This window comes from Daktulosphaira vitifoliae, unplaced genomic scaffold (genome assembly GCF_025091365.1).
Source record: "Daktulosphaira vitifoliae isolate Bord-2020 unplaced genomic scaffold, ASM2509136v1 Scaffold_2, whole genome shotgun sequence".
NCBI lineage: Eukaryota > Metazoa > Arthropoda > Insecta > Hemiptera > Phylloxeridae > Daktulosphaira > Daktulosphaira vitifoliae.
Window position 1 is genome coordinate 34,565,770 of NW_026099573.1, and position 25,422 is coordinate 34,591,191.

Sequence of the window (25,422 nt, forward strand, 5' to 3'; positions counted from 1 at the left end):
AAAAAACTAAAAAAACACGCTTTTAAAGTACATCGAACTAAAAAGTTAAAAATAATTTTTAGTTCAATGTGCTTTAAAAGCGTGTTTTTTTAGTTTTTTTAGACTATATTTTTAACACGCTTATATTAGTTTCACCTGTATGTATGTATGTATGTAACTCTCCAAACGCCACGCGTCTTCGCATATTCCGTCGTCTAGACTAGACTGTCATAACGCATTCACCCCACCCCACCCCACGCCTCGCTCACCACACGACGGCAACACTATTCCTGTATAAATTTATTTTTGGTTATCGTACCCGTATACACGTGCGTATCATCAATATTATATATATATAAACAAATTTTTATTTTGACTGACCAATATCGTCCGCGTGCATACGGCTTACGTATATATTCCTACCGCCGTTTATATCTCAGGTATAACATTAGTCCGACTCGCCCGCCAACAAAACACGGCTATACCTAGTGCATGTTACGTTTACGTACTTAAGTCGCTTTACATGTATATATATATATATTCTAATTACTATTAAAAATATATATTAACACACTTTATTCTTATTTAGAGATATAGAACTCATTCATTCCGATTACATAGGATGAATCCAGTATCGTCATTATTCGTCACTACCTCCACGTTCCGGGAGTGAGTAATTTACGCGCCTGCTGCTTTCCTTGGATGTGGTAGCTGTTTCTCAGACTCCCTCCCCGGAATCGAACCCTGATTTCCCGTTACCCGTAACAACCATGATATTGATAGTAACTACTATCATAACATGAAACTAAAAAGTAAAAAATAAATATAGTTTAAAAAACTATAAAAACACGCTTTTAAAGCACATCAAACTAAAAAGTTAAAAATAATTTTTAGTTCAATGTGCTTTAAAAGCGTGTTTTTTTAATTTTTTAAACTATATTTTTAATTTAACATGTATGCTATTGTAAATACATTTTTTTTAGAATTTGTGTAATTAAATTATTTATATAATTTAGTTGAATTACTTAAACTAAATTCACATCAAGTAAATTAAATTAACAAACTATAAATGTATGTGTTAGTAATAAATTATTGTTATTAAATAGTAATATATTTATTTATTTTATTACAATAAATTGCAAACGATCGTAGAACATTAACGTTTATCGAACAATACTTAGAAGGCTATATACCTAATTGAACAATAGAATCCGTTCGACGATCGTGACCGTTCAACAAATGTATCCGTTTGTCGAACGGACAATTCAAAAATAGGCCCACTGTTGTCTTCCGTCTCAGCACGTCCGTGACTCTACTAACTGGACGTCGCAATATGACTACAATAAGACTGAACCGAAGACCATAAGAGCCGAAATACCTAAAAAAAAGGGAACAACAATGGGCCACTCCTAATGTGCCGCTCGTTAAAATTCATAAAAAATAAAAAGGCGAGAACAAAAACGATACATACAACATCGAGATAACAACTGGGTTTTTAGCAGGCTCCGTTATTACTTGACGCCGCAACAGGTTGATAAAAAACTCTTTATATAACTTTATTATTAGTAATGAAATTTCGGTTTTCTTTTTAATTCAATTTTTTTACATTTGGATATCTCTGTATATTGAACTTTTTAGGTTTTGACATTTGGATCACTCAGTATACTCAAAATTTTGTAAATGTAACATCTAAATTACACTGTATTTTCAAATTAATAATATTATTACATTTGTTGCATTCTATAACTATATTATTAATAACTAGGCTCCGTCTAGCTGGGGCTCCGCCCCAGACCCGGGGCCCTTCGAGCCTTACGCGCCTTCGGCGCGTAAGTCTCTTCGGGCCGTCATCATAAGTAGGCCACTGATTCCGGTAGAAGTACCCGGCTATGCCGGGCACGATAAGCGTTTTTCAGAAAAAATATTACTTCAGAATGAGTGAAAACTATATCTAAAAATGTTATTATTAAAATCAGGAAAATTCAAAAAGAGAATATAGTAAAATGTATTGGGTATAAGGTTGTAGCCTCTTAATGAGGTATTCCCTTTAGGCCTATTCAAAAATTATTTTAGGAGGAAATTTAATATTTTTTACTTTGTTAAACATGTTATAGAAATTTTTTTGCTAAAATTAAAGTCCTGATGAAAAAAAAAGGACATTCAGTCCTTATATATTAGAAGTTGCCTAAAAAAATATTGCTAGCGCTTGTTCAAGGAGGGGCCAATCTCTCTTAAATACACCCCTGTTATACACAAAAATTATTAATAATCTAATTATAATAATTGTTTTTACATTAAAGAATAATTAAAAAAAAATTTAGCAGGTTATTATAAGTGGCACACTGTAAATTTAAAATAAAATTAATATTAAAAATAAAAATATAAATTTAATTTTGATAAATATATTAGTAACTGCGATTTAACGATGAACATCATAGTTATCATAGATGAACCCCAATTCAAAAGATAAACTCATAGTCTCATACATCATATATGTGAAAAAAGAAAATTATTCCTTGATAAAAATAGGGCAATTGCAAAATAGTGTCTTAATAATAATACATAATACACCATATAATTAAGGTTCATAATACGTATCAGCAGAAATGAATCACTGCGCATAATAAAACCATGCGCGTGGATTTTTTTATCATATCTNCTCTGTATTCTAAAATTGTTTTGTTTTTAATATCTAGATTACCCTGTATTTTTAATTTAATCAGATTTATACATTTGCAGGACTTTATAACTTTATTATTGGTAATGAAATTTGGATTATTCTTTTTAATGCAATTTTTTGTTTTTACATTTGAATCGCTCTGTATATTTACTTTGTTGGTTTTTACATTTGGATATCTTTATACTCAAATTGTTATTAATGTAATATCTAGATTACACTGTATTTTTAAATTGATAATATTATTGCATTTGATGCACTCTATTTCAGCCAGAAAATCTGATGATTATAAGTTACCAAATCATGGTCGAAGCTTAAAATTTATCTGTGGGACTGTAGTCTCATACATTATTGCATTATTCTGTATAATATGACTGGTGTAAAGTTTCATTTGCTTTGTCTTACCCGAAAAAAACATTATACTGTGTACAAATTTTAATTATAAAATGTGTTGTAATTATATGTACTACATTTTTTTAATAGAAAAAAGATCCTATTTGCTTTTTAAAAGTTAAGTTGACCTCGTGACAAAATCTGAAGTTAACACCTAATTAATAAGTACCAAATCTTAAGCATTAATACCATAAATGTCAATTCCTAATTTAAAATTTAAACTGGAATTAAATTTAAGAATAAAATATTACAATTGTAATATTTAGTTTAATGTATAGTTATTTCACATTAATTAATTTATCATAATACAGTATATGATTTTTATACGTTTATATATTACTAAAAATAAATCGACAAAAAGTAATTTTAATACAAACAAAAGTGTTATATAATCAAGAAATCATGACACGAAAAAATTATAAATATTTAAAATTTTTTATTAAAACTAAATTAAAAGATAATTGCAAAAACGACAAATGAACATCAATAGGATGAAGTGGGGTAAATATAATTATGGGTCTTTTTTTTCATAGAATATTTATAAAATTTTATTTCGGATTGAAAAGTTTTGTCTTATATGTGTAGCTATCATATTAAATGTAAATTCAAAAAAAAAACTTGCGTATTTATCTAAAAAACTACATTTACAATTACCACACTTCACCCTAAATAAACATGAATTTTTTATAACTAAATCAAAATTAATTTAAAAAACATATCAAAAGTACTTAAAAGTTAAACAATATTATATAGGATAAAGGTCTAGTGGAGTTATACTTCTTGTTTTAAATTTAGCCCCTTCATAAATATAGCAAAATTATATGTATTGTAATATAAAAATTATTTTTTGGAGGAACAAAAATTAAATTAGGTCCCCAATCCCAAAAATTTAACAGCCTTATGACTAGGACTAGTGATTAAGTAACTATTCACATTTTGTTAAAATTTAACATTTTTATTATAATTATTTAATATGTAATTACTATAACGTTATATTTTAAAAATATAGTAACCCAACCGTAAAAAGACTGACGGAGAATATAAATTTGCACATATTTCGTCAGATAAAAATGTTAAGTAGTCTAACCGTTACTTAAACAGAACTGAACGTCATGATTGAAATGGATAATATAAAAGTAAATAGGCATTTTGAACAAATATAGTGACCCACAAATAACTAATTCCTGTCTAAAATCAATTAAAACTTAAATTTTTGGTATTGTAACCTTAAATAATAAAATACGGTCTTAAAGTAATTGATCATATTTTAACCAACTATTTATTCAAAATAAACACTAACTTATAAGTACAAATAAAAATAAAGAAATTTACAATGAATCAATAAGAAACATAAATGTATGGATATATATGAGCATTTAAGTTATTAATTTTTTTACTTTCTCATTTTATACAAAGTTGTTCGATTAGAAATTTAGAATTGTTTTTTCCTATCGCAATACCGCGGTTTTTTTTATTTTAATTAATTAATATTATATTATCACAGAATATTGGCCAATAGTGTGTTTAACGTAATACATACTACATGTGTGCGTGTCATCACAGTGTTTGTATAATACATATTAAATTGCACTAACATTGGAATATGTCGTTAGAAACGATAGAGTAACTCTTAACGTTTAAAGTAGACTACAAAAATTTTCATTACACATAAATACGACATATACGTATATTTAAAATAAATAATAATAAAAACAAATTAATTACATCAATATTTCAATGTTCAATACCGCATTTCCCTGTTAACACATAAGCTAATTTTCTGTGGAAAATAATTTTTAATATAAAATTATTTATCGTGTTACTAAAACAGGGGTGGAATGGTCAAAGAGACAAGCAGGTAATTATCTCCCGAGCCGCCATCTTAGAGCGATAGATTCATTATAATTAGCGTAATTCTCAGTTTTGTAAAAATAAACATTTTTTTGGCTAATCATTTAATATCATTATGAAAAGACCATTGAGAAAAAAAAAATTTTTGGATTAAGTTGGGCGCCACAATTATTGTGCCCCTGAACCGTTGACCTCACATAAACAAAATGGACTTTCATGACATATTAGATAATTTTACGCTTTAAAGTCATGTAAAAAATCGATGAGTAGTAAGTACTAACTATTTAATTTATGACATCTTTTATTGTTCTATTTCAAATCATATTTTATATAGTTAAATTTTTTAATTTAAGTATATGGTTTAATTCACATCATTTTTATGTTTTTTGTTAAGGCTGTAACTTTATATTACATCTTTAAAATGTTTAGTAATAAAGAAAACAACTATATTTGTATTATGTATAATAATATATTAATTATACATAGGCGTAACAAGAATAAAACTGTTGGAGCTTTCTCCATTCTCCCTAGTTGTGCCTATACTTAAATATCATTTTTATATTAAACAATATTTATATAAAAAGGCCGTAAATTATTCAGAGCTTACAACGACATACTGGTTAAATCCGGCACTGAATTCACACTGAACATCACAGAACTTACCGCTTTCTAATATCTTCATTTTAGAAAGTAAAATTAAAAACTACAGGTATGCTTAAAAATTTGTATAAAAATTCTTAGCCATGATTAAATTATTAATATACCATTTTTATTGTTATATTTATAATTCACTTCCAATAATTAGTTTATCTTCTTACATATATCAAGGCTTATGAAAAGATATTTAGTCCTTGATAATGTCTCACAATACCATGTTCTTAACTAGTTCATAAGATCAATTTGGACGAAAGAGATGGGTTTGATCAAGTAAATTACAAAAGAGAGCCATAAATTTTATAATAAAGGCAAAGGAACTCTTTTTAAAATTATAAAATATAATTAAAATGAAATATTTTATAACCTGAAAAGTATTTCTCAGGTTTTTAACTTTAAAATAACTTTACCTTAGATCCGTTTTTAATATTCACATAATTACAAGACACACTCCCGTTGACCTTTCTTAAATTCAGGACTATTTTAAGGTTTGTACTAAAACTAGAGTAAAAGTTTACGGAATAAGAGTCCAATATTGAAATAAACAAATTGAATGTTATAGTTATGAATAGATGGTTGATAATTATCAAATCTTTGACCATTATTACAAGTTTTTTAGTCGTTACCAAAATCATCGAGATAATAATGAATAAAGTATAAAGATTATAAAACTTTTTATACTTGTATATTATACTTCACTCTTTAAGATTACTACTTTGTGTTCATAAAACAAATTTGTAAGATTTTAATTTTATTATTATGGAAATATAATGTTTAATCAATATTGAATATAATGACATAATTTTATTTTCGAACATAATTTATGGCATGGGATTAAAATAAAATATTTTAATTTAGTGTAGAATACCTAAATTGTTCTGAAAGAATACATTTTATATTTATTTTAAATAAATTATATTTGTTCATTATTATGTTAAATTTGAATAATTCAACTAACACATTTTTTTCAAAAATGTTGAAGTAATTTTCTTATTTTTTAAGAAAAATATGTATTCCTAAATGACTAATTGGCTCTTTTTTCATCCATTATATTTAAATATTATGATATTGAACTACAAGTTTACTAAATTAAATAAACATAGTCATTACTTTAATAATAAACATTATTTCGTTATTTTAATAAAAAAAAACTGTTAAACAATTATTTATTTATTAATCAGCACATTAAAACTTACTTAATACAAACTGGACTCTTTTCTCATTGATGGAGCAAGAGTCAAGCTTTTATTTTAAATTTTATTTCAGTTCATTAAATAAAGTTCAAATCTCACAAATTTCACTTAAATTTTATTTTTTGATAGTTTTTCTAGATAAAATAAAAATAAAATGTTAATGACTACCATATACTGCAAGCTATAAGCAACAAAAAAAAGTGGGCACTTTTACCCCAGGTTATGTCAAAATTTATATTACCTAAGTATTTAGTTTATACTTCCTATAATAAATAAATAATCAGATTAAAAATACAACGAATACATATTTATTATTATTTTGTTTTCATATATAATATTCAAACGATTCGTTGACACTGGATAATTCAACACAATTAACAATTTATTTTATATTTCTTAATAATCACTTGAGCACTCATTTTGTGCATTGGTAAATTATGTAAATATATATAATAGGTACGGAAAATTATTATAAAAATTCAACTTAATCTATTCAACTCAAATGGACAAATCGATAAAACAACAGAATATTAATTATAGCATAATAATAATATATGAACAGATGTTAAAAAGTAATGAAAAAAAAATTACATATTTTATACTCAAGGTGCTACTTAATCAAAGAGAAAAAATGTATAGAAAAAAAATCAAACATAAAATGTAATTAATAAAAAAATATTAATTTTCTATATTTTTTCAAAAGCGTTTCAAAAAAGATTTAATGAATACCCAATTTGTTATCAATAATGATAATACAATAATAAGTCTATCAATTGAACTTAATACACACACGAATTAGGTACATTACTTTTTTGAAACGCGTATCTACAAGAAAAAATTATATTAAAAAAAACAATCACACACAAAGATATAAAACGATTTTCTTTTCTTTTAATGTAAACCGAAAAAAATAGTGATAACATTATTTTAATTCCGAATAAAAAGCAATTAAATTATTATAACCACGTATTACTATAATAATAAGAAGAATACGAATAATAATAATAATAATAATTAATTAGAGTAATAATAATAATAATAATAATAATTATAATAATAATTGTAACAATAATATTATTATTTAAACACACATAAATTGAAACCAAAGCTAATTCATTTTTAATAATACTAATCTATGTCCAATGCTATTATTTTATTGTAAAACTAAACAAAATAAATATTATCTACACCAACGTTGAAGTTATTAAAAAAAAAATTTAATGGGTTATACAAAATTGTCTCTATGACATTATGCACGCACAAAATATAATCAATCAAACCACAAAAATAAATAAATAAAGAAAAGCCAATTGTATAAAAATTATGTAGTGTATCTACTGGAAATGGAATTATAGTGGAAGACAAAGGAGTTCATCTTATATATTGCGTTTGAAAATCCCCATACGCGATTGTATCTTTGACATAATGTATTAACCAATTAAGAAAGCATAAAAAGAATAGTTATAAGTTCTCATAAATCATAAAAGTACAATGTGTATGATTAAGGGATTCGATCAATCTTCTCAAAATATTTTTAAATAATCATTTTGATTCAGTACCATAAAAGTAGTACATTAATTAAATACCGACTGCGAACAAATTTAATCAAGACTTAAATCATTTGTAAGTATAGCAAAAATTATAAGTACAAAAACTGTCCAAAGTATGGAATACCAGTTCTTTTGTTTAAAAGTAGGTAAAATGAGATCGTTTACAACCATCTATAAAATGCTTATTTTTTTCTTTAATTACATACGATTAAAATAATAATTTATGTATTGTTCGATATATTTGTTTTTGTTTCAATGTTATACTTACTTATAAAATATATTACGGGAACGCCAATAATAATACAACGGTGTAATTTTGTTTTTCTCACCAGGGAAGTTAGTTTCAATTTAATTTCATGTATATTATTTAACATTCACTATTCAAATTAAGTATGATTTGAATATGTTTGATTTAAAAATACGCCATTTAAAAGTACATTTATATTCATTCAACAAAACTAGATTATAACACCATAGACGCCAAAATTTTTAAGAAATGTCTGAAATACAATCACAACACAAACGAACCAATGGAAAAGTTCCAAACAGAAGTCGAATATGTGTTAAAAGTACTATTAAATAATATCAAAACATCAATATGGCACATCAAAATAGTGAATGTATAGTGTAAAAACGATTTGGTAGTTTTGTATACTCTTTGTATTCATCAAGAATATACAAATGTGAAAGTTTACTAACGACAATAATAAAAAAATTGATAAAAATAGAATCATACACGCCAAACAATGATTACAAATTCAAATGTATTTGTATGGAACATTTCAAAAAAAAGTCTATACTTCCAACAATTATTATTGTGTCAGTTATGAAGAGGGTAATCGGAATGAATTTATCATACATGCTCATATTTGTTGTCAACACAAGAGAAATTAATGCACACTCGACAAAATATTATAACAAAATAAAATGCCAATAGATTGTAGTTAGCTCCAAGGTATTTAATTATACACTTATAATTAATAAGTATTAGCGATTAATCAAAAAGATTTTAAATTTAAGATTCGCCATTAGAATTAATTATCACTATTATACATATAGAAATATTTAAGTTGGACACTGTATATTACATTTTATTAATTTAAATATAGTTAATATTTAAGATAGTTATCCCCCCTGGTAACTTCGAAGACCAATGCCCCGCCGCTTTAATCATATTGTATACAGCGTGTCGCTGTTTAACGGTTGAAAAATCTTTATCAATTATTATTATTATATTATAATTAAATCGTATTATTACATTGTTAGAAAAAGAAGGTTATTAATCTCTTACATACTTAAGTAAAAAATATTTAAAACCCTGTTTAGAATCTTATTTAATTTGGAAAGACCCAGATTTTTTTTTATTTATACTTAATTTAAGTGAAAAGAAAAACTATTTTGTTTTACAATCGATTTATGTAGTGCACTCGTGGAATAGACACATAAACCAAGTTACTATCAATATACAATGATTCTAAATTTGCAGCACCTATAAATTATCTACTAAATATTATTATAATATATATATATATATATATTGTTGTTAAACTCGCGAAAAGTCAAGACTAGAATAATTAATATCTATTTAGAAACTGAAGATTTTTAAACAAATAGATTTGTATATAAATTGTTGATCAAATCGAATATGAAAATGGGTCAATAAAGTGACAATTAATGATTATGAAAAAGATTTCGGCAAAAATTCTAGTGTACAAATAAATAAAGGAATTATAGTTCTCCTATAAAAATCGCATTAAGAGTAAATATAAGCTTATATATAATATAAGCTATAATTTTTACTTGAGTAACTTTTGATTGTTTTCTCGTTATACAGGTTGGTAATAGACAATAAGTCCTAAACTAAATCCAAAAACGTTTCCGCATTTATTTAATCAACGCAAAATATTGTGTAGTATTATAACATCAACAGAAAAAACCCATAGTTTCGGTAACGTTTTATTTACTTTTCTACATAATAAACAAACATTAATAATAACTACATTATATGATGTAAAATAATATTTTTCCTACAAATATTTAACTACTAAGTTAAGCGAAAGAAGTTTAAAAAGTATAAGTGTTATACACGAGAATAAGAAAAGCTGCCCATTTCTAGCATTGAATAATTGATAGTGCAAAGCGTTGAAGTGTGAATATTTAAAAAATAATATCGTAATATAAGAAAGTTACGATAAAAGTGAAAAATCCCGTCACCATAAGTCAAAAAGAAATTTTAAGTTCTACGAATAAGCATTATGTAATAAAACTATCATTTCATTTTCCAATTTTATCGTCAATGACCAGTTGATGCCCATATCGACACACGCATCCATGATAAGTATTACTATGTTAGTAATACTTAGGTGTATGTTACACCTAATAGTATTTAACATTTTAGTATATTTCACAAATACTTTTTCATACTATATACTATAGTCACATATTAATTATATGCGAACTTATTTGGACAGTTTAAAAATTGTAATTAAATTTTTTACGAAATCCTCACGGCATGTGCAATGAGATCAATAATTATTAAACTAGAATGAATTAGTCGAGTAATATCTATAGTCAAAAAATACTTAAGATTCAAAAAAATCTTTTAGAAAATATTTTCATCTATTTATTTGAACGAAGTAAGAAACACGGGAAAACTAAATGTGCGACAAAAATTTTGATTTACTAACAAAAGCTAATATATTACTGACACATTGACTAGAATTCTTCAGAAAAGTAAAATTTGATCTTCAGTTAAACATTAAAATAATAATTGATAATATTAAGAAGTACAGAGAGTAAAAATATTGCTTCTTTTTTGTTCGTACTAATTCATTCACAAAAATAGTGTCGATTAAGATTAAGAAAAATAAAATGATTTAATGGTTAATAACACATAGTTGATGAATTATGGAAAATCTAAAAACTTATGCAATTACTATGAAAATAAATTATCTTATAATCAGTTATAAATTTAACCTATTATGAAAAATGAAATACAAACTAATTTTGTGCTGTTTATCTACAACTAAGTGTACATTTTTATTTTTTAACTTCAGTCAAATATTATTATAATGTATCTAGATTTTTTTTTATTGTTACAAGTTAATTGTTTAAGGTTTTTAAAATTAATAAAAATATTAGAGTATTCATTAATACTGGATAAAATTATTTTTTATATCATTCGTTTTGAATATTATAATATGCCAAATTATTATAATTATTATTATCATTAATGTTAATAAATGTAAGAGTAAGATATAAATATAAAAAGATTAATAATAATACGTTTGCAAGTTGTAAAAGGAATTGTGATCATTACAATAAAATTTAAGTAATAAGAATCAAATACAATTTTTGTCAAACAGAGATACACATATTCATCAATTTAATGAATGAATTTTTTAATAAATTGGTGAGTATATTTAATGTAAATACACTAAATTATTATGTACACACATAATACACGCACACATATAAATGGAATTATAGCAACAAAAGTATATTTATAATAAATAGATGAATTTTAATTTAAACATATACACATAAGTGTGCATACATATATACGCATTTTTAAATAGGAATATCTTAGACTAGCAACGTTAAATTGAACAGAATACTATCAGTCAATATGCTTGCGCAAATATTAATTTTATCTGATCCAAATAAATTATAAATGAAAAAAAAGAATATTATTTTAATCAATTAAAAAAAACAGTAAAAAGATGTTGTTAAAGATATTAATATTATAGGTACCAACAATAATTATATTGCACAAACATTAACAAAATGTTATTTTTTTGTATTTTTTAAGAAATTATTAACATTTATGATTATTTTGTTTAATGAAAAATTATAAATAAAATTTAATATTATTAAATGTATATAGAATATAAATATATATATTTATATACATGACGATTTAGAGAGTAATTATTATTTGTTAACCATATTCAAATGACGCACGCGATTTTTTTAGATGTATCTAATTAAAAATATAATTAACATAAATAATCATAATTTACCTTCTTCAATAGTCATGATAAAGTGAATTCGCAAGTCAGTTAAAGATGTTTTTAGAAGGGAGGATTATGTTAACATTCGAAAATATTCGAAGAAGATTGATGAAATTATTAACAGTCAGTTAATGAATCAGCAAGAGACATTAACAAACTGGATGCATCTCCTTTGCCTAGAAATTACAACACGTACAAATTATTACAATGTAGGTGTATGCCAAGTGTATGATCATCATAATCATAAAATAAAAAAAAAATAAAATAATAGGAAAGAATAATGTACAAAAAAAAAAAAGAAACAAATCAAATGAACCATACTATACATAAATAATGTATACAATGGGTAATTGCACTGAATGATATTTGTGAGATATTATTTGTACTATTTATTCAAAATTTAACAAGATAAAAATCACCCTTCATACAAATTAATCAAAATTGTCACAGTAAAAATATATCAATGTAAATTAGTTAATATTAAGTCAAGAAAAGTTGTATTTATAATAGTTATAAAAGAAATTAACATATGATGAATAAATAAAGATTAAATAGAAGATTAATTATTGAAAAACAATGTAATAATAATAAAAAGAATAACAATGTAGAAAAATTTAGAAAAATGAATGGTAAACAATTACATTTTACAAAATAAATAAGTACATAAAGTATTTATGTACTCATATTCAAATATTGTTAACCTTGTAAAATTCTTTTGTTAGGACAATTTCATTTATAATTAAGTAGTTTTTTAATTATTTTGATAATTCAATTGAGATTCATTTTATTGCGTATTAATATATCTAAATCGTTTATGTTGTTATTACCTTTATTAGTCTTGAACGATACTTGAAGTACACGGTTCCCTAACGTATACCCGTTCAGAGACTGAATGGCAACCACTGCTTCATCGTAATTCGTCATAGTTACAAAACCAAAACCCTTACACTTATTTGTTTGTAGATCTCTAATGACTTTGACGCTCTGTACAGCGCCAAAAGGCCCAAACAATTGCCATAGTACATTCTCTTCGGTTTCTGGTGCTAGGTTATACACGAATATACACCAGCCACTGCCATTCATTGAATTACCAGGTAACATAGAATTTGCCAGCAGGTCACCAGCCAAGGGTGAATATCTGAGTGAAGCGCAAAATAATAAAAATCAAATCCCAAGATTTTCAAAGATGTCTAGTTTCTATAGGCACAACTAAGATACGAATACATACAACGACTTAAAATATTTTGCCACAGTGGACATGATTGTAAAATGTTATTCTATACTAATATAAAATGTCATGCACTCAACTATTTTAGCTTCTTATGTTTAAATTTGACACTTGAAATATATATCGCATTAAACCCAATCAACCTCTTAAATGGACCCTAATATTATAGTTTCTAATAATATACTTTTAAATATTTAATAATTTTAAAGATGAAGTTATTTCTGTTTGTAGTAAAATAATTCGCATACAAAAACAAGTCATTAACATACCATACAATGTAAATGATTTACACTAGTGGAGTGACTATTGTTTTTTTTTTTTTTTTGGCTGATAATATTTTTTACAAATAGGGGGTACTGAGATGTCATATAAGTTAAGTATAATTATTCAGAAGTAAACTAATAGAATTAAGATTATAATTTAAAATTATTTAAACACAATTTTAGACTTAATCAATTATTTTTATAAATCAATCAGTTATAATTTCAAAGAACTATTGTTATAATTCATAAAAATAATTTTTAAATTTTCTTAAAATTTCGAGAAGAGAGCAACATCCAACCCACTAAGCTGCTTTGATCACACATTGATATATATATTATTTCAGAGGTAATAAATAATTGAGTATAAAGAAAAAATCAATATAATTTCATTTATTCATAAATGATTTTATAATTAATGTCTTTAATTTTTCACAGTAATGATTTAAATTTTCAATTTGAAACATCTCTTTTAAAATAATAAAATAAAAATTAATTTATCATTTAAAACATATATAAAAATTAGAACTTCATTTTTCATAAAAATTAAATATTATCTTATAACTGAAATTTTATAAAAAAATCTAGTAAATTAAGATAGAGTTATCATTGTGTTTGCATATAATTATTGTAAGAGCCAATATTACAAATAAATTCATTCAGTAATTAATAAACTATAAAAAATAGTTATAAAATTAAGCGTGCAAATCTATCAGAAGTATAAGATTTTTTAAGTGAATATTTGCATTCAAACTACAGAAATAAAAGCACTATTTTTATTGTGATATGAATAGGCAAGAGTCAAGAACACAAAAATTTCATAAATGAAATTATACTGACCTCTGTAACCCTTTGTTTATAGCTAGCATGGTCTTCCCAGTGCTAAAACAAAATAAAAATTACAAAATATACATAAATTCATATGACGGACATAATCTTTATAAAAAACAAAATATAAACTGCGAAAAATAATTAAATTGGACAAAGGACACTAAAAATTGTTTTCTCATCATTTTAAATAAGAATAAAAATTAGATTGGAAAACAAATATAAATATTCCAATGAGTATTTTTGAATGTCTTTTAGTATACATTCATTTTTAACCAAAATCAAACAAGAATTTTTTGAACAATGATTTGTTTGATTTATCAAATGTATCACAAAAAAAAAGTCATGTAAATAAAAAATATGTGATTTCGTCATTTTTTTGAGTTCAACTGCTTTTTTAAGTTTTATAGTGATTTTTATTACAGTGAACAATCATAGGTAAACCAAGTTACAAACAACAAGTTTCAACAACAATATTAAAGTTTTGTTTATTTTATTTATTTATTTTTATAAGTAAAAAATAATTTAAATTCATAAAAATTTAATTATTTAAAATAAATGATTACAATAACTAGGCAATAAATAATATTTTAATTATATTAATAAAAATTTCCAAAATTCTTTCAAAGAACTTTTAACTTTGGGTTAATATTAAGTTTTAAACAACTATGGTTTTATAACTTCACCCATATATAACAGTATCTCACTAGGGTCTGTCATCATTAATAACTTTTGATATGGCAAATATTTTGATACCTTTTACTATTTGTTTCCAATAAAAAATGAATAATACTATTTTTTTAGCATTTTTCTTACACCAAATTTTGATAGGTCATTATCATCTTTAAGGCTGATACTTATTGAGTACAAGCATTTTAATACATAGAGTGGGTATTTATAGTAAGGGGATTTACATTATAAATACGCACCAGTACGAACTAATCCATCCAGCTATTTTGAAATTTCAAAATAATTCAAAAAAGTAATAAATAATAATGATAAAAATATGTTTTTGGCATAGTTGAAAATAATAAATTAAAACAAAATAAAAATGCAAAATATTTACTTAATTAAATGTTATTACAGATGTCAGATCAATGGTGAGACACTTTGTATGTATAGAGAGAAAATTAAAAAAAAATGTTTAAATAGAGTTCTTAAAAAAATGAAGAAAGTTTTTTCTATTAAAAAACTAAAAGCTGAACCCAAACAATGACATTGGGTAAAATTTTAAGAAAATATGACAAGGAACTATTGCTGTTGATTGAAAAATTGAAGAAAACTACAAAAAATAAAAAATTTTTGTAATTATTAATAAAATATTTTTTATGTTTATTTGAACATATGTATAGATAAAATGATAGTATAACAGAGATAAAGATAATATAAAAAAATTAAAGGAATGCAAGTCTAATATAATTGTTAATAACATTCATGAAAAAGGTAAAAATATACTAATTTATTTATAAGAACCAACAACTTTATAAGAGAGATGTAACACTTTACTCCTATGGCAGACATGTAAAACTAATATCTTCATAACTTAAGTAAATTATGTCTAAAATTTAGTTATTTATCTTATGAATAAAGCAAGCAAACTCTTATAAGAATAAAATTGACAATAACTAGTTTGAAGAGTTGTAGTTTATTTATTAAAATATACATAACATTTAAAAATTAAAATATCAAGCATACATTTGGATTTAACAAAATAATAAATGTTTACAAATCTGCTTAAATAACTTAAGACTTATGTGACCATTGCTATCTGTTACTAATTATGTTTCTTTTTTATATTATTAAAATGGATAAAAATACATTATCCAGGATATTACCAATAATTAAATTAAAAAGAATTTAACAATAATGTTTTTTTTGTTTGTAATAATAAAAATAAAATAAAAATGAAAGAAAAAAATTCAGTAAGTAATACTAAACATTTCTTAGGATACTTTAATTAAATAATGTTCAGATTTTAAAATAGGTTTATATGATTAATATAATTTTTATTCATTTATAATTCATTTTTAAAGTATTATTATTTAGATTTTTTAGATATTATTGTATATATTTATAATAAGGTATAAATAAAAAATTAATTCATCAGAAAAGAAATTATTTAATTATATAAAAATATTATATTTGTTTTATTTAATATACAATCGAACAATTTTATTAGAAATATTTAAATTTTATGAGGGTTAAATAGCACTAACTACCAAAAGATTAAAATTTAACCTGTGTTTGAAGTTGTTGTNACCAAAAGATTAAAATTTAACCTGTGTTTGAAGTTGACAAAAAATTTTTTATTTTTAAAATATTTTTATTGAAAATATTTATTATATTTTTTAATTTGTACATCAGTTTACTTCTTTTAAGAATAACTTTTATACTTAGCGACTAAAAAATTATAGTACTATTTGAGATTAACTTTTATATATTATATAAAAAGAAAACACTTGAAAAAATTTATTACAGTAAATTAATATTTATGAAAAAAATTGAAAAAATAGTTATTTAGAAGAAATTAATGTCATTTATAAAAAATGTATTCTTCATTTACAAAATGTTTATTTTTATGTNTCATTTATAAAAAATGTATTCTTCATTTACAAAATGTTTATTTTTATGTGTATTTATTTTTTTTTTATTGGTTTTAATGTATCCTAATAGTTTAATATTACTGTATAAAAAATGAAGAGAAGAAATGGTCATACCTGGATAAAGGGGAGAGTGGAATATACCTGAAGCGCCCAGTTGGGTGATGAATAGGGCCAGCAAACCTTCGTGCACCTTGAGGTGTTAGGTAAGCTGCTAATGCAGGTACTGCTTTATTACTGCTAGGATTGTTGGCAAATTTCACTGTAATTGATTCTGTAGAACCTTTAGGAACAGTTCCGTTTAATTCTTGAATTGCACGTTCAGCTTCAATTCTTTGATCAAATCGTATGAAACCAACTCCTTTAGAAATGGCTGTAAACATACAACCATAATAATATAAATATCTATTAAAAAAATCAATAACTTTCCAACTTTAAAAATTAATAAATTGCATATCTTTCACAAATTATAAGCTGTTATGCATTAAAAAAATATAACAATAATTTAAACATTTTCTATACTTCTATAAATATTTTTATTTTTAACAGTAACTTGTAAAATTTTGCTTGTATAAAAAACTGATATCTTCAGTTCTTTACATAGTATAATCAAGTAGAATTGCTCATTTTTTAATAATAAAAAAATTTTTTTACACTTACTTGGTGAATGGTCTCCTCCAGCATTACCAACAAATTGCCGCACTGCGAACATATCAGTAATATCACTTCAATTAGAATATATACGAACAAAATTAAAAAAGATAATGTTATTAAGTTATACTTACCAGTCATATTATCACATAAAATTCTAGATGTTATTATTCGACCATAAGGACTAAATAAATTTTCAAGGTCTTGTTGTGTCATATGTTTTGGAAGACCACTGACATATAAATTAGCTCCTTTAATAGCTTCACTACTAGGTCTAGCAAATGATACCTACAAAAAAAAAAAAATTAAATACATTTTGTTAAAAATATGTACATATTCTCACTTTAATTGTTTTATTTTGTAATCTTAATCCATTAAGAGTATTGATTGCTTTTTCTGCATCTTCAGGTCTATGATAGTTTACAAAACCATAACCTAAACTTTGACCTATAAATTTAATAAATAATAATTATTTATTTTACAATCATACAGTTACACTATTTTAAATTTAAAAAAAGTGCTGAATTTAAATTAGTTAGTCAAAGTGAAATTTTCAATATTTCAATCAAATGTATGCATTTATAGAATTTAATCATAATTTTTATGCATAAAACTAATATTAATAAACAAACTTCCATAGATATAATTAGAATAATAGTATTCTGAAAAAAATTAATTTCAACTACACTTTGAAAAATATGTTACCAAAATAAATTAATGATATAATTTGAAAAACAAAGGTGAAAAAATGTAAAACAATAAAATTAAAAAAATAAACTAATATTCAAAACAATTTTTCCTTTTAACTTTCAATCACATTAATTCATAAAAAATTAAATTATGATAACAGTTTAGTTAGATGTTTTAAACTACTAAAAATATTTTAATTAATTACATATATATATAGGGTTCTATTTTAAATTATAGATAAATAATTAAGTTATTAAAAATTCTTTATTTAATTGAATTAAGGTGTTAGTTTAAATTAATACAATATCATTTAAATGTATATTTTATTCATAAATTAATCCTAAATGCATTTAATTGTTTTTATTTCAGCAGAATAATTCAATTTGTAGCTAATCATATTATTTGCTTTACAATACCTGATGGAAGAGTTCCTGTGAAATAGCATGAAAAAAAAAATTGACAAATGTTAAAATTTTATTTTTTATTTTTTACAATATCTGCGATAAAATAATGACTACAAAATAGTATTTATAACAAATTTAAAAAATGTTATGATAAACTTTTTCTTTATGATTTAATATATTTAATACTTTAATATATTCAACAAACCCTACAAGACAGTACTAATTAATTTATAATAATTGGTTGAATAAATTATTAAAAAGATACAAATTTTTGTATTATAAAATTTTTTTTAAAAAAGTTATTCAATACCATAATTTTTATTAATTAAAATTAAGTATTTTAGAATATGTAATATAATAGTTTTATCAATTTTTATTAACTATACACATTTTAAAGAAGTTACCTAAAAATTATGCTCATTGTTTTATGTGATTGAGAGTTATAAAAATAAAAAAATTAATTAAAAAAGAAAAATTAAAAAACAACAATACTGATTAATAGAAAATATACTCATTAAATTTTACTTTTTATCTAAGTGCTCTGTGTTTAAAATATTTTTATATTATTTTGCATTTTCTATTATGGACACAAGTAAATTTATTGAGAATATTACAAACAAAGTAGAACTATGAGAATTGATTAATTTATAGCAATAAACATCTATAACTCTTATTTAATAAGAGCAATAGTTTTGATAAAACTTTTATAAATTTTATAAAAGTTTTATTAAATAGAAGTTCATAATTTTATATTTCTATTGAATTTTAAAATAAAATCTTATTTTGAAATTACCAGCTGTTATTGTCTGATAAAATAAAAAAAATTGTAGAAACAAGATAATAAAATTGTAAAATTGTTAGTATTAACTTTGTAAGGATGAAATAAAACTAATTTATTTAATTTATCTCTGTAATAAATCAATATAATTTTTTTTTATTATTTTACTGTAATACTTTCAAAATAAAATCACTTATATAAGACATTTTATGAAGTACTAATTTATTTAATTTAACAATACAATAGTAAAATATATTGTTAGAAAATATTTCAATCAATATTATAGAAGCTACCATCAAAGGTAAAATGTTTTTACCTTTTATTGAATGACAAAATTTAGTAATTTTAAAATTTATAACAATAAATTACTCACCTGTTACTTTATCTCTAATTAGCTTACAGCTTTCTACTTCCCCAATAGAAGAAAATAAAGATCGTATTTCTTCTTGAGTCATTGTTTGAGGTAAGTAATTTACAATAAGATTTGTTTTACTTTCTTCATTTAAAGAATTTCCTTGAGATGAGCCATGGGAATTTGTACTAGAAGTATGTATAGAACCATTATGTGGTAATGAATCCATTCCGTTTTGCATCATTCTTCTTTTAATAGGTACTGGTTGATTTAACAAAATTTGTTAACAATAAAAAACAACTTTATCTAAAAAAAATGATTCTTATTAATTACTTTTTTTAATTTCAATTAGAAATCTTAAACAAATAATGTAATTTGAATACAATAGACTTTAAATTTGGCAGAAATAATAAAAAAAAAAAATTATTAAATTATTTCTTAAAAAAAAAAAAAAAAGAGTTTGAATATTAATCATTTTGAAATAAAGTAATGCTTTTGAAAAAATAAAATAAATATATTAATTATGATATCGGAACATGGCCATTTATGGTCATTAGGGTGGAACGAAATATTAAAAATGTTGATTTCTAATAGNTTATGATTACACTCTTGAACAGTTGCTACACATAATTTTTATAACATATTTTTATAATTACTATAAGAGAACTAAGAAAAATTAACTTATACATTAATTAAATATATATTTGCATTCCAACTTTCGTGTTTCTACCTTTTTCAATATAAAAGATTAAAGTTCATAAATAAATTAATATTTTTGANCTTTTTCAATATAAAAGATTAAAGTTCATAAATAAATTAATATTTTTGAAATGTTCATTTAAAAGGCATTTATAAATACTCTTGGTGTACATACATTTATTACCATAAACTAGAATACAACTTAAATCATTATTAACTACTATATTTTGTTAAACTGAGTGGGAAGCATTTTATTAGATAAAATTTAAAAATAAAATGACATCAAATATATGCTGTGACACCTCCCTTTAAAAAAATGTATGTGTGCCACTAATATCAAAATAGATTTTTCAAAGCAAGATAATAATTAGTTTTAATTTTTTTATAAAAATTAAAAAAATAATAAATTGAGATGTCACAGTTAAATTATAAAAATGCATAAAGAAAAGTAATTTAATATTACACAAATATGTTTTTAAAATTTAATTATGCGTTAATAGGTAAAATAAAAGTAAATATGAAGTAAAACGTGAATTCAAGTTAAAGTAATAACATAAAAATAAAATATAATACCTATGAAATAACTATTAATAATATACTTATTTTTTGTAAATTTAAAAATGTGTATAATTACCGCTTCAAAGAGAGAAACGGAAAAACTAATTGTCAATCAAAATACAAGACACATCATATTGTTTTAGAGGCATATCTTAAATTCATTGCTTTGGATAAAAGTAAAAAAACATTTTACTATACTAATTTTACGTGATTTTTAAACGTTATCAACTAAATTTTCATCCGTTTACCATATAGATGATATTTCTTTAAATCTAGCTCACATGCAAAAATATAAAATTAATAACAATAACATGTAAATTAGAATAAAAGCCATCAGCCATATGTCTGTATCAATGTTTCGAACCATAAGACCTACGAGACACACTGCTGTGATAAGATAAGAATAAAATACCGTGCTTATTGTACTACTCGATCAATATATCATTTTTAATACTTTCAAGGTGGTTGTATTTAATAAAGTCTATGATATGCTGTATAAATCGTAATTTTTTCAGTTCACTTAGACATTTCCATATCTTAAAATGTTATATTTATAACTATGTGTAGATAAAGATAAGAAAGACTACACCACAATTATTTAACCCTAGTATTGCCAGTTTATTATACGACTGTAAGAACTACTATCTAATGGTAAGAAACGTGAATATAATCACTTTATCGGCTGAGAAGAATAGATAATGCATACAAATAAATTTAAAAAAATAGAAAGTGCTCCTAAATAAATCCTTATTGATGAGCTCACCATAAACTAAAATTTTGCCATAAAAATTATTACCTAGTTTTCGTAAGCGTAATTTCAACAAAATTTTCGAAGGAATTTATACGAAATTTTACTCACTAATATTACTTTTTATATAATTATATGTTTTTCTAAAATATTGGAGTGACTTAGCCCCTTAAAGCTCTTACAATTTGCGCCTATGCTAATTGCGTTTCTAATATGTATAGTACATACAAGTGTCTTGTATGAGTTTAGCAGGACTAAGGGCTTGTAGTAAGGCTTGCCACGAGGCATGAATTCAACCTAGAATAATTATGTATTAAAGATATAATTTGGAAGAACAATGATAAAATCTTTTATAACCATCCCCATGAAAAACAAGCGCATATCAAAAAAAAAGTTTTGGAGTTACTCATTTTACCATACTTAATTACAAAATATTTTTATATCATAATTAAAAAGTTTGACTTTCCAAAGATAAAACTGACATCTTACCTTGAATCTACATAAAATAATTTTTCATTGGATAAAATTTAACATCAAAACTTCGGTCGAATCAAGTCATGTAAAAACGCAATATTAGAACATGATATTACGTTCTAATAATCAAAATTTTTGTGAATACAGTTCTGGAGTTATATGGTAGTAATATTTAAAATAACTAACTGAAATAAATAAATAAAAAAACATGCAATTTTGGTGTTAAAATTTAAGATTTCAGATATTATTAGTTAAACTTTTTCAACTCAATTTTTGAAAATTATTCGGAAATATTGACACTTTTATTTAATCTTAAATTAAAGTTTATGTAATATACTACGCTACGAAAAAAAAATATCGAGATATAGTGAACATGGTTATCATATTCAAAAAACCCAGCACAGTGGGGACATGGCATAGTTGGGTTCAGTATAGATGATATCCGACAGTAATTAAAATCACTATCATAAAAAAAGCTTCGATACAAATCTGTAGATAATGTTTAATTTTAAAAAATTGGTGGATTATTGCAAAAGCTACATGATATCCTATTTCCTTATTTATATTCTGATTACTAGTTTATGATTTATAAGTGTAATATATGAATATATATATATATTTATTTATAATATATAAGGGGAAAGGGTCCGATTAAAAAGAAAAGTATGTTGCAAAAAAGAATAATATAAATAGTACTTATCTTAAAGAAATTTAATGATACATACATTTTTCAAAAAGTTATAGCATTATAAAGTTAAAAATATAAAAAAGAATTATTTTACAAAAATCGTATTTTTTTTCCATAATTATTTATATTACATAAGCTTTAATTTAAGATATATATAAAAGTGTCAGTATTTCCGAAACACTTTCAAAAGTTAAGTTGAAAAAGTAGTCATTTTGTATCCTCCCATATGGGCAGGTAAAGGTTAAATTTATAAAAAAAATATACCAAATGATAGTTAAAAAAAAATGTATTGATTTGGTCATTTTTAAAAAATGTATGGCGTTTTAAGTAAAAAAAAATTCGAAAATTAGCGATTTTTAAATTTGTAATATTTTTAGATATTTCTCCCGTTTACGAGGAACGAGTAAATTTTTTTAATTTTTGAGGGTAATGTCTTCGACTAGATACGATTTGTGATCTTTTAACGTATCGTTAAAAGAAATCAGTTCAGTGAGAGCTGAAAAAGTGACAACAGACACAAAAAAAAAACAAATCATAGTAATTGGTAAAGGATTCATATTTATCTTGTGGCCTACCTAAAAGCAATTTCAATATAAAAGTTTTTGGGCTGAAATATTAGTTAAATGAATATGTTCACACCTAAAAACATGTAGATCTTATCTATTTATTATGATTTTTAATTAAAATTGCTCAAGTAAATAGTTTTTAAATATTTAGTCAGTTAATTTCATAATAAGAAATTATAACTTGCCTAGAAAGTGAATATTATACACATTTTCTGGACAAAAATTATAATTATACACTCTAGGATGCTCATAACTTATGACCCTATAACGTATAAACTAATTTAATGAGTCGTATAATAATTTCCAAAGGGGGAGACAAATTACTTTTTTCTTTGATAATTTTTTTTTTTCAGAAAAGCATCATTTTTGATACAATCTTAATTTTTCAAAGAATCATGTTCCTTTGGTCCTCTTGTCACTAAGATCCCTTGTAAACCACATATTTCAAATGTAAACAAAGACATCATACAAGATATATATAAATTTAGGAATACATTTTCTTCAATATTTTCTGTACAGTACAAAAACGATCTAACAAAGTGTAATCACAAATTAAGACCATCGAAAAATAAAGATTGCACCATAATTTATTGGACCAAAGCCAATAATGTGTTCTACAGGTGTAAAACTATAAAAGACACACATATTCTTGATCGAATTGTTGAAAGTTTTAAAGATTTTACTTGGTTGCTGGCACCCCCTACAGCGCAAGCGTACAGTTGTTAGCAATAAGAGAGCTATGTCGTTTATACACAAAAACTTATTATTTACTATATTGGAAATATCTAATTGATTTATTGAAGTTTTTTACGTTCACATTTTTTCTTTTTATTAACATTGAAAATAATAAATGTTTAAAAGACAATATTTTTAGAGTTTATTTTATGAAAAAGAATTTTTTCCAATCAAACCCAGTTGACGTAAGAAATAATCAATACTCGTGAAGAGTTTGTTGGTTTACCCGCTAGGAGGAGTTTAAGTGTAAATCGCTGAATAAAATACTAAACTTTTTATTAATAGACGGATCTTATACAATTATGTACTTCATAAACAAATGAAAAGGGTATAATGTAAGAATTTTTTACAGCAACATAATTAAATTTTTAAATTAGTTTACATGAGGAATTCGCCCACACGGCCCTAATTTTAATTATCTGGTTATTCTACTCTGTAGAGTGTTCTACTAATCTATTATGTAGTAAATTATTATAATACTTCAACAACCACAATAGAAATAATTTGTCAAAATATTATTAGTAGATCCATTAAATTATCACCTAATTTTTAATTTAATTTTGAGTAAAATTAAAAATAAAAGTGTGCTTTAACAACCCGTTCAGTAGGGTGGTCGGGAGAGTTCACAATTTAGTAAAAACAATTCTAAGAAGTATTTGCCTCATAAACGTAGATAGAGGGCTTATGGAGCTGCAGTCCCCCTTCTCCCCCCAAAATCACCCTATGACTGGAGTATTTACTAAACATTGTATTTAATTATAAGCAAAAAAAAAAATTATATTTTCACTTTTCCAAGATTTTCAAGTCTTTTAACATTATGGCAACCATGTAAATATCAAAATTTGGTTTTATG

The 25,422-nt window shown here is 23.6% G+C and overlaps 1 protein-coding gene across 16 annotated transcripts in view; it reads right to left on the reverse strand.

The window, feature by feature from the left end:
* LOC126899344 (ELAV-like protein 3) overlaps positions 1 to 25,422 on the reverse strand; it is a 38,626-nt gene that overhangs the window by 11,067 nt on the left and 2,137 nt on the right. For 2 of the 16 annotated variants that reach the window (XR_007702560.1, XR_007702558.1), the window contains exons 2-12: positions 20,123 to 20,407; positions 18,984 to 18,998; positions 18,221 to 18,324; positions 18,012 to 18,165; positions 17,887 to 17,940; positions 17,344 to 17,599; positions 14,639 to 14,680; positions 13,138 to 13,448; positions 12,320 to 12,486; positions 1,173 to 1,357; positions 554 to 784 (exon numbers count right to left, since the gene is read on the reverse strand). Coding sequence is in view for 11 of the 16 variants with exons in the window: in XM_050674135.1 (XP_050530092.1) it covers positions 12,428 to 12,486; positions 13,138 to 13,448; positions 14,639 to 14,680; positions 17,344 to 17,599; positions 17,887 to 17,940; positions 18,012 to 18,165; positions 18,221 to 18,324; positions 18,984 to 18,998; positions 20,123 to 20,345 (1,218 nt within the window). In the remaining 5 variants the exon portion in view is untranslated. Of the gene's footprint in view, positions 1 to 553; positions 785 to 1,172; positions 1,358 to 4,274; positions 4,830 to 6,143; positions 12,487 to 12,989; positions 13,449 to 14,638; positions 14,681 to 17,343; positions 17,600 to 17,886; positions 17,941 to 18,011; positions 18,166 to 18,220; positions 18,325 to 18,983; positions 18,999 to 20,122; positions 20,408 to 21,434; positions 22,157 to 25,422 lie in introns of those variants that run through there. The other 14 variants (XR_007702562.1, XR_007702559.1, XM_050674136.1 and 11 more) reach the window with 12 other exon arrangements.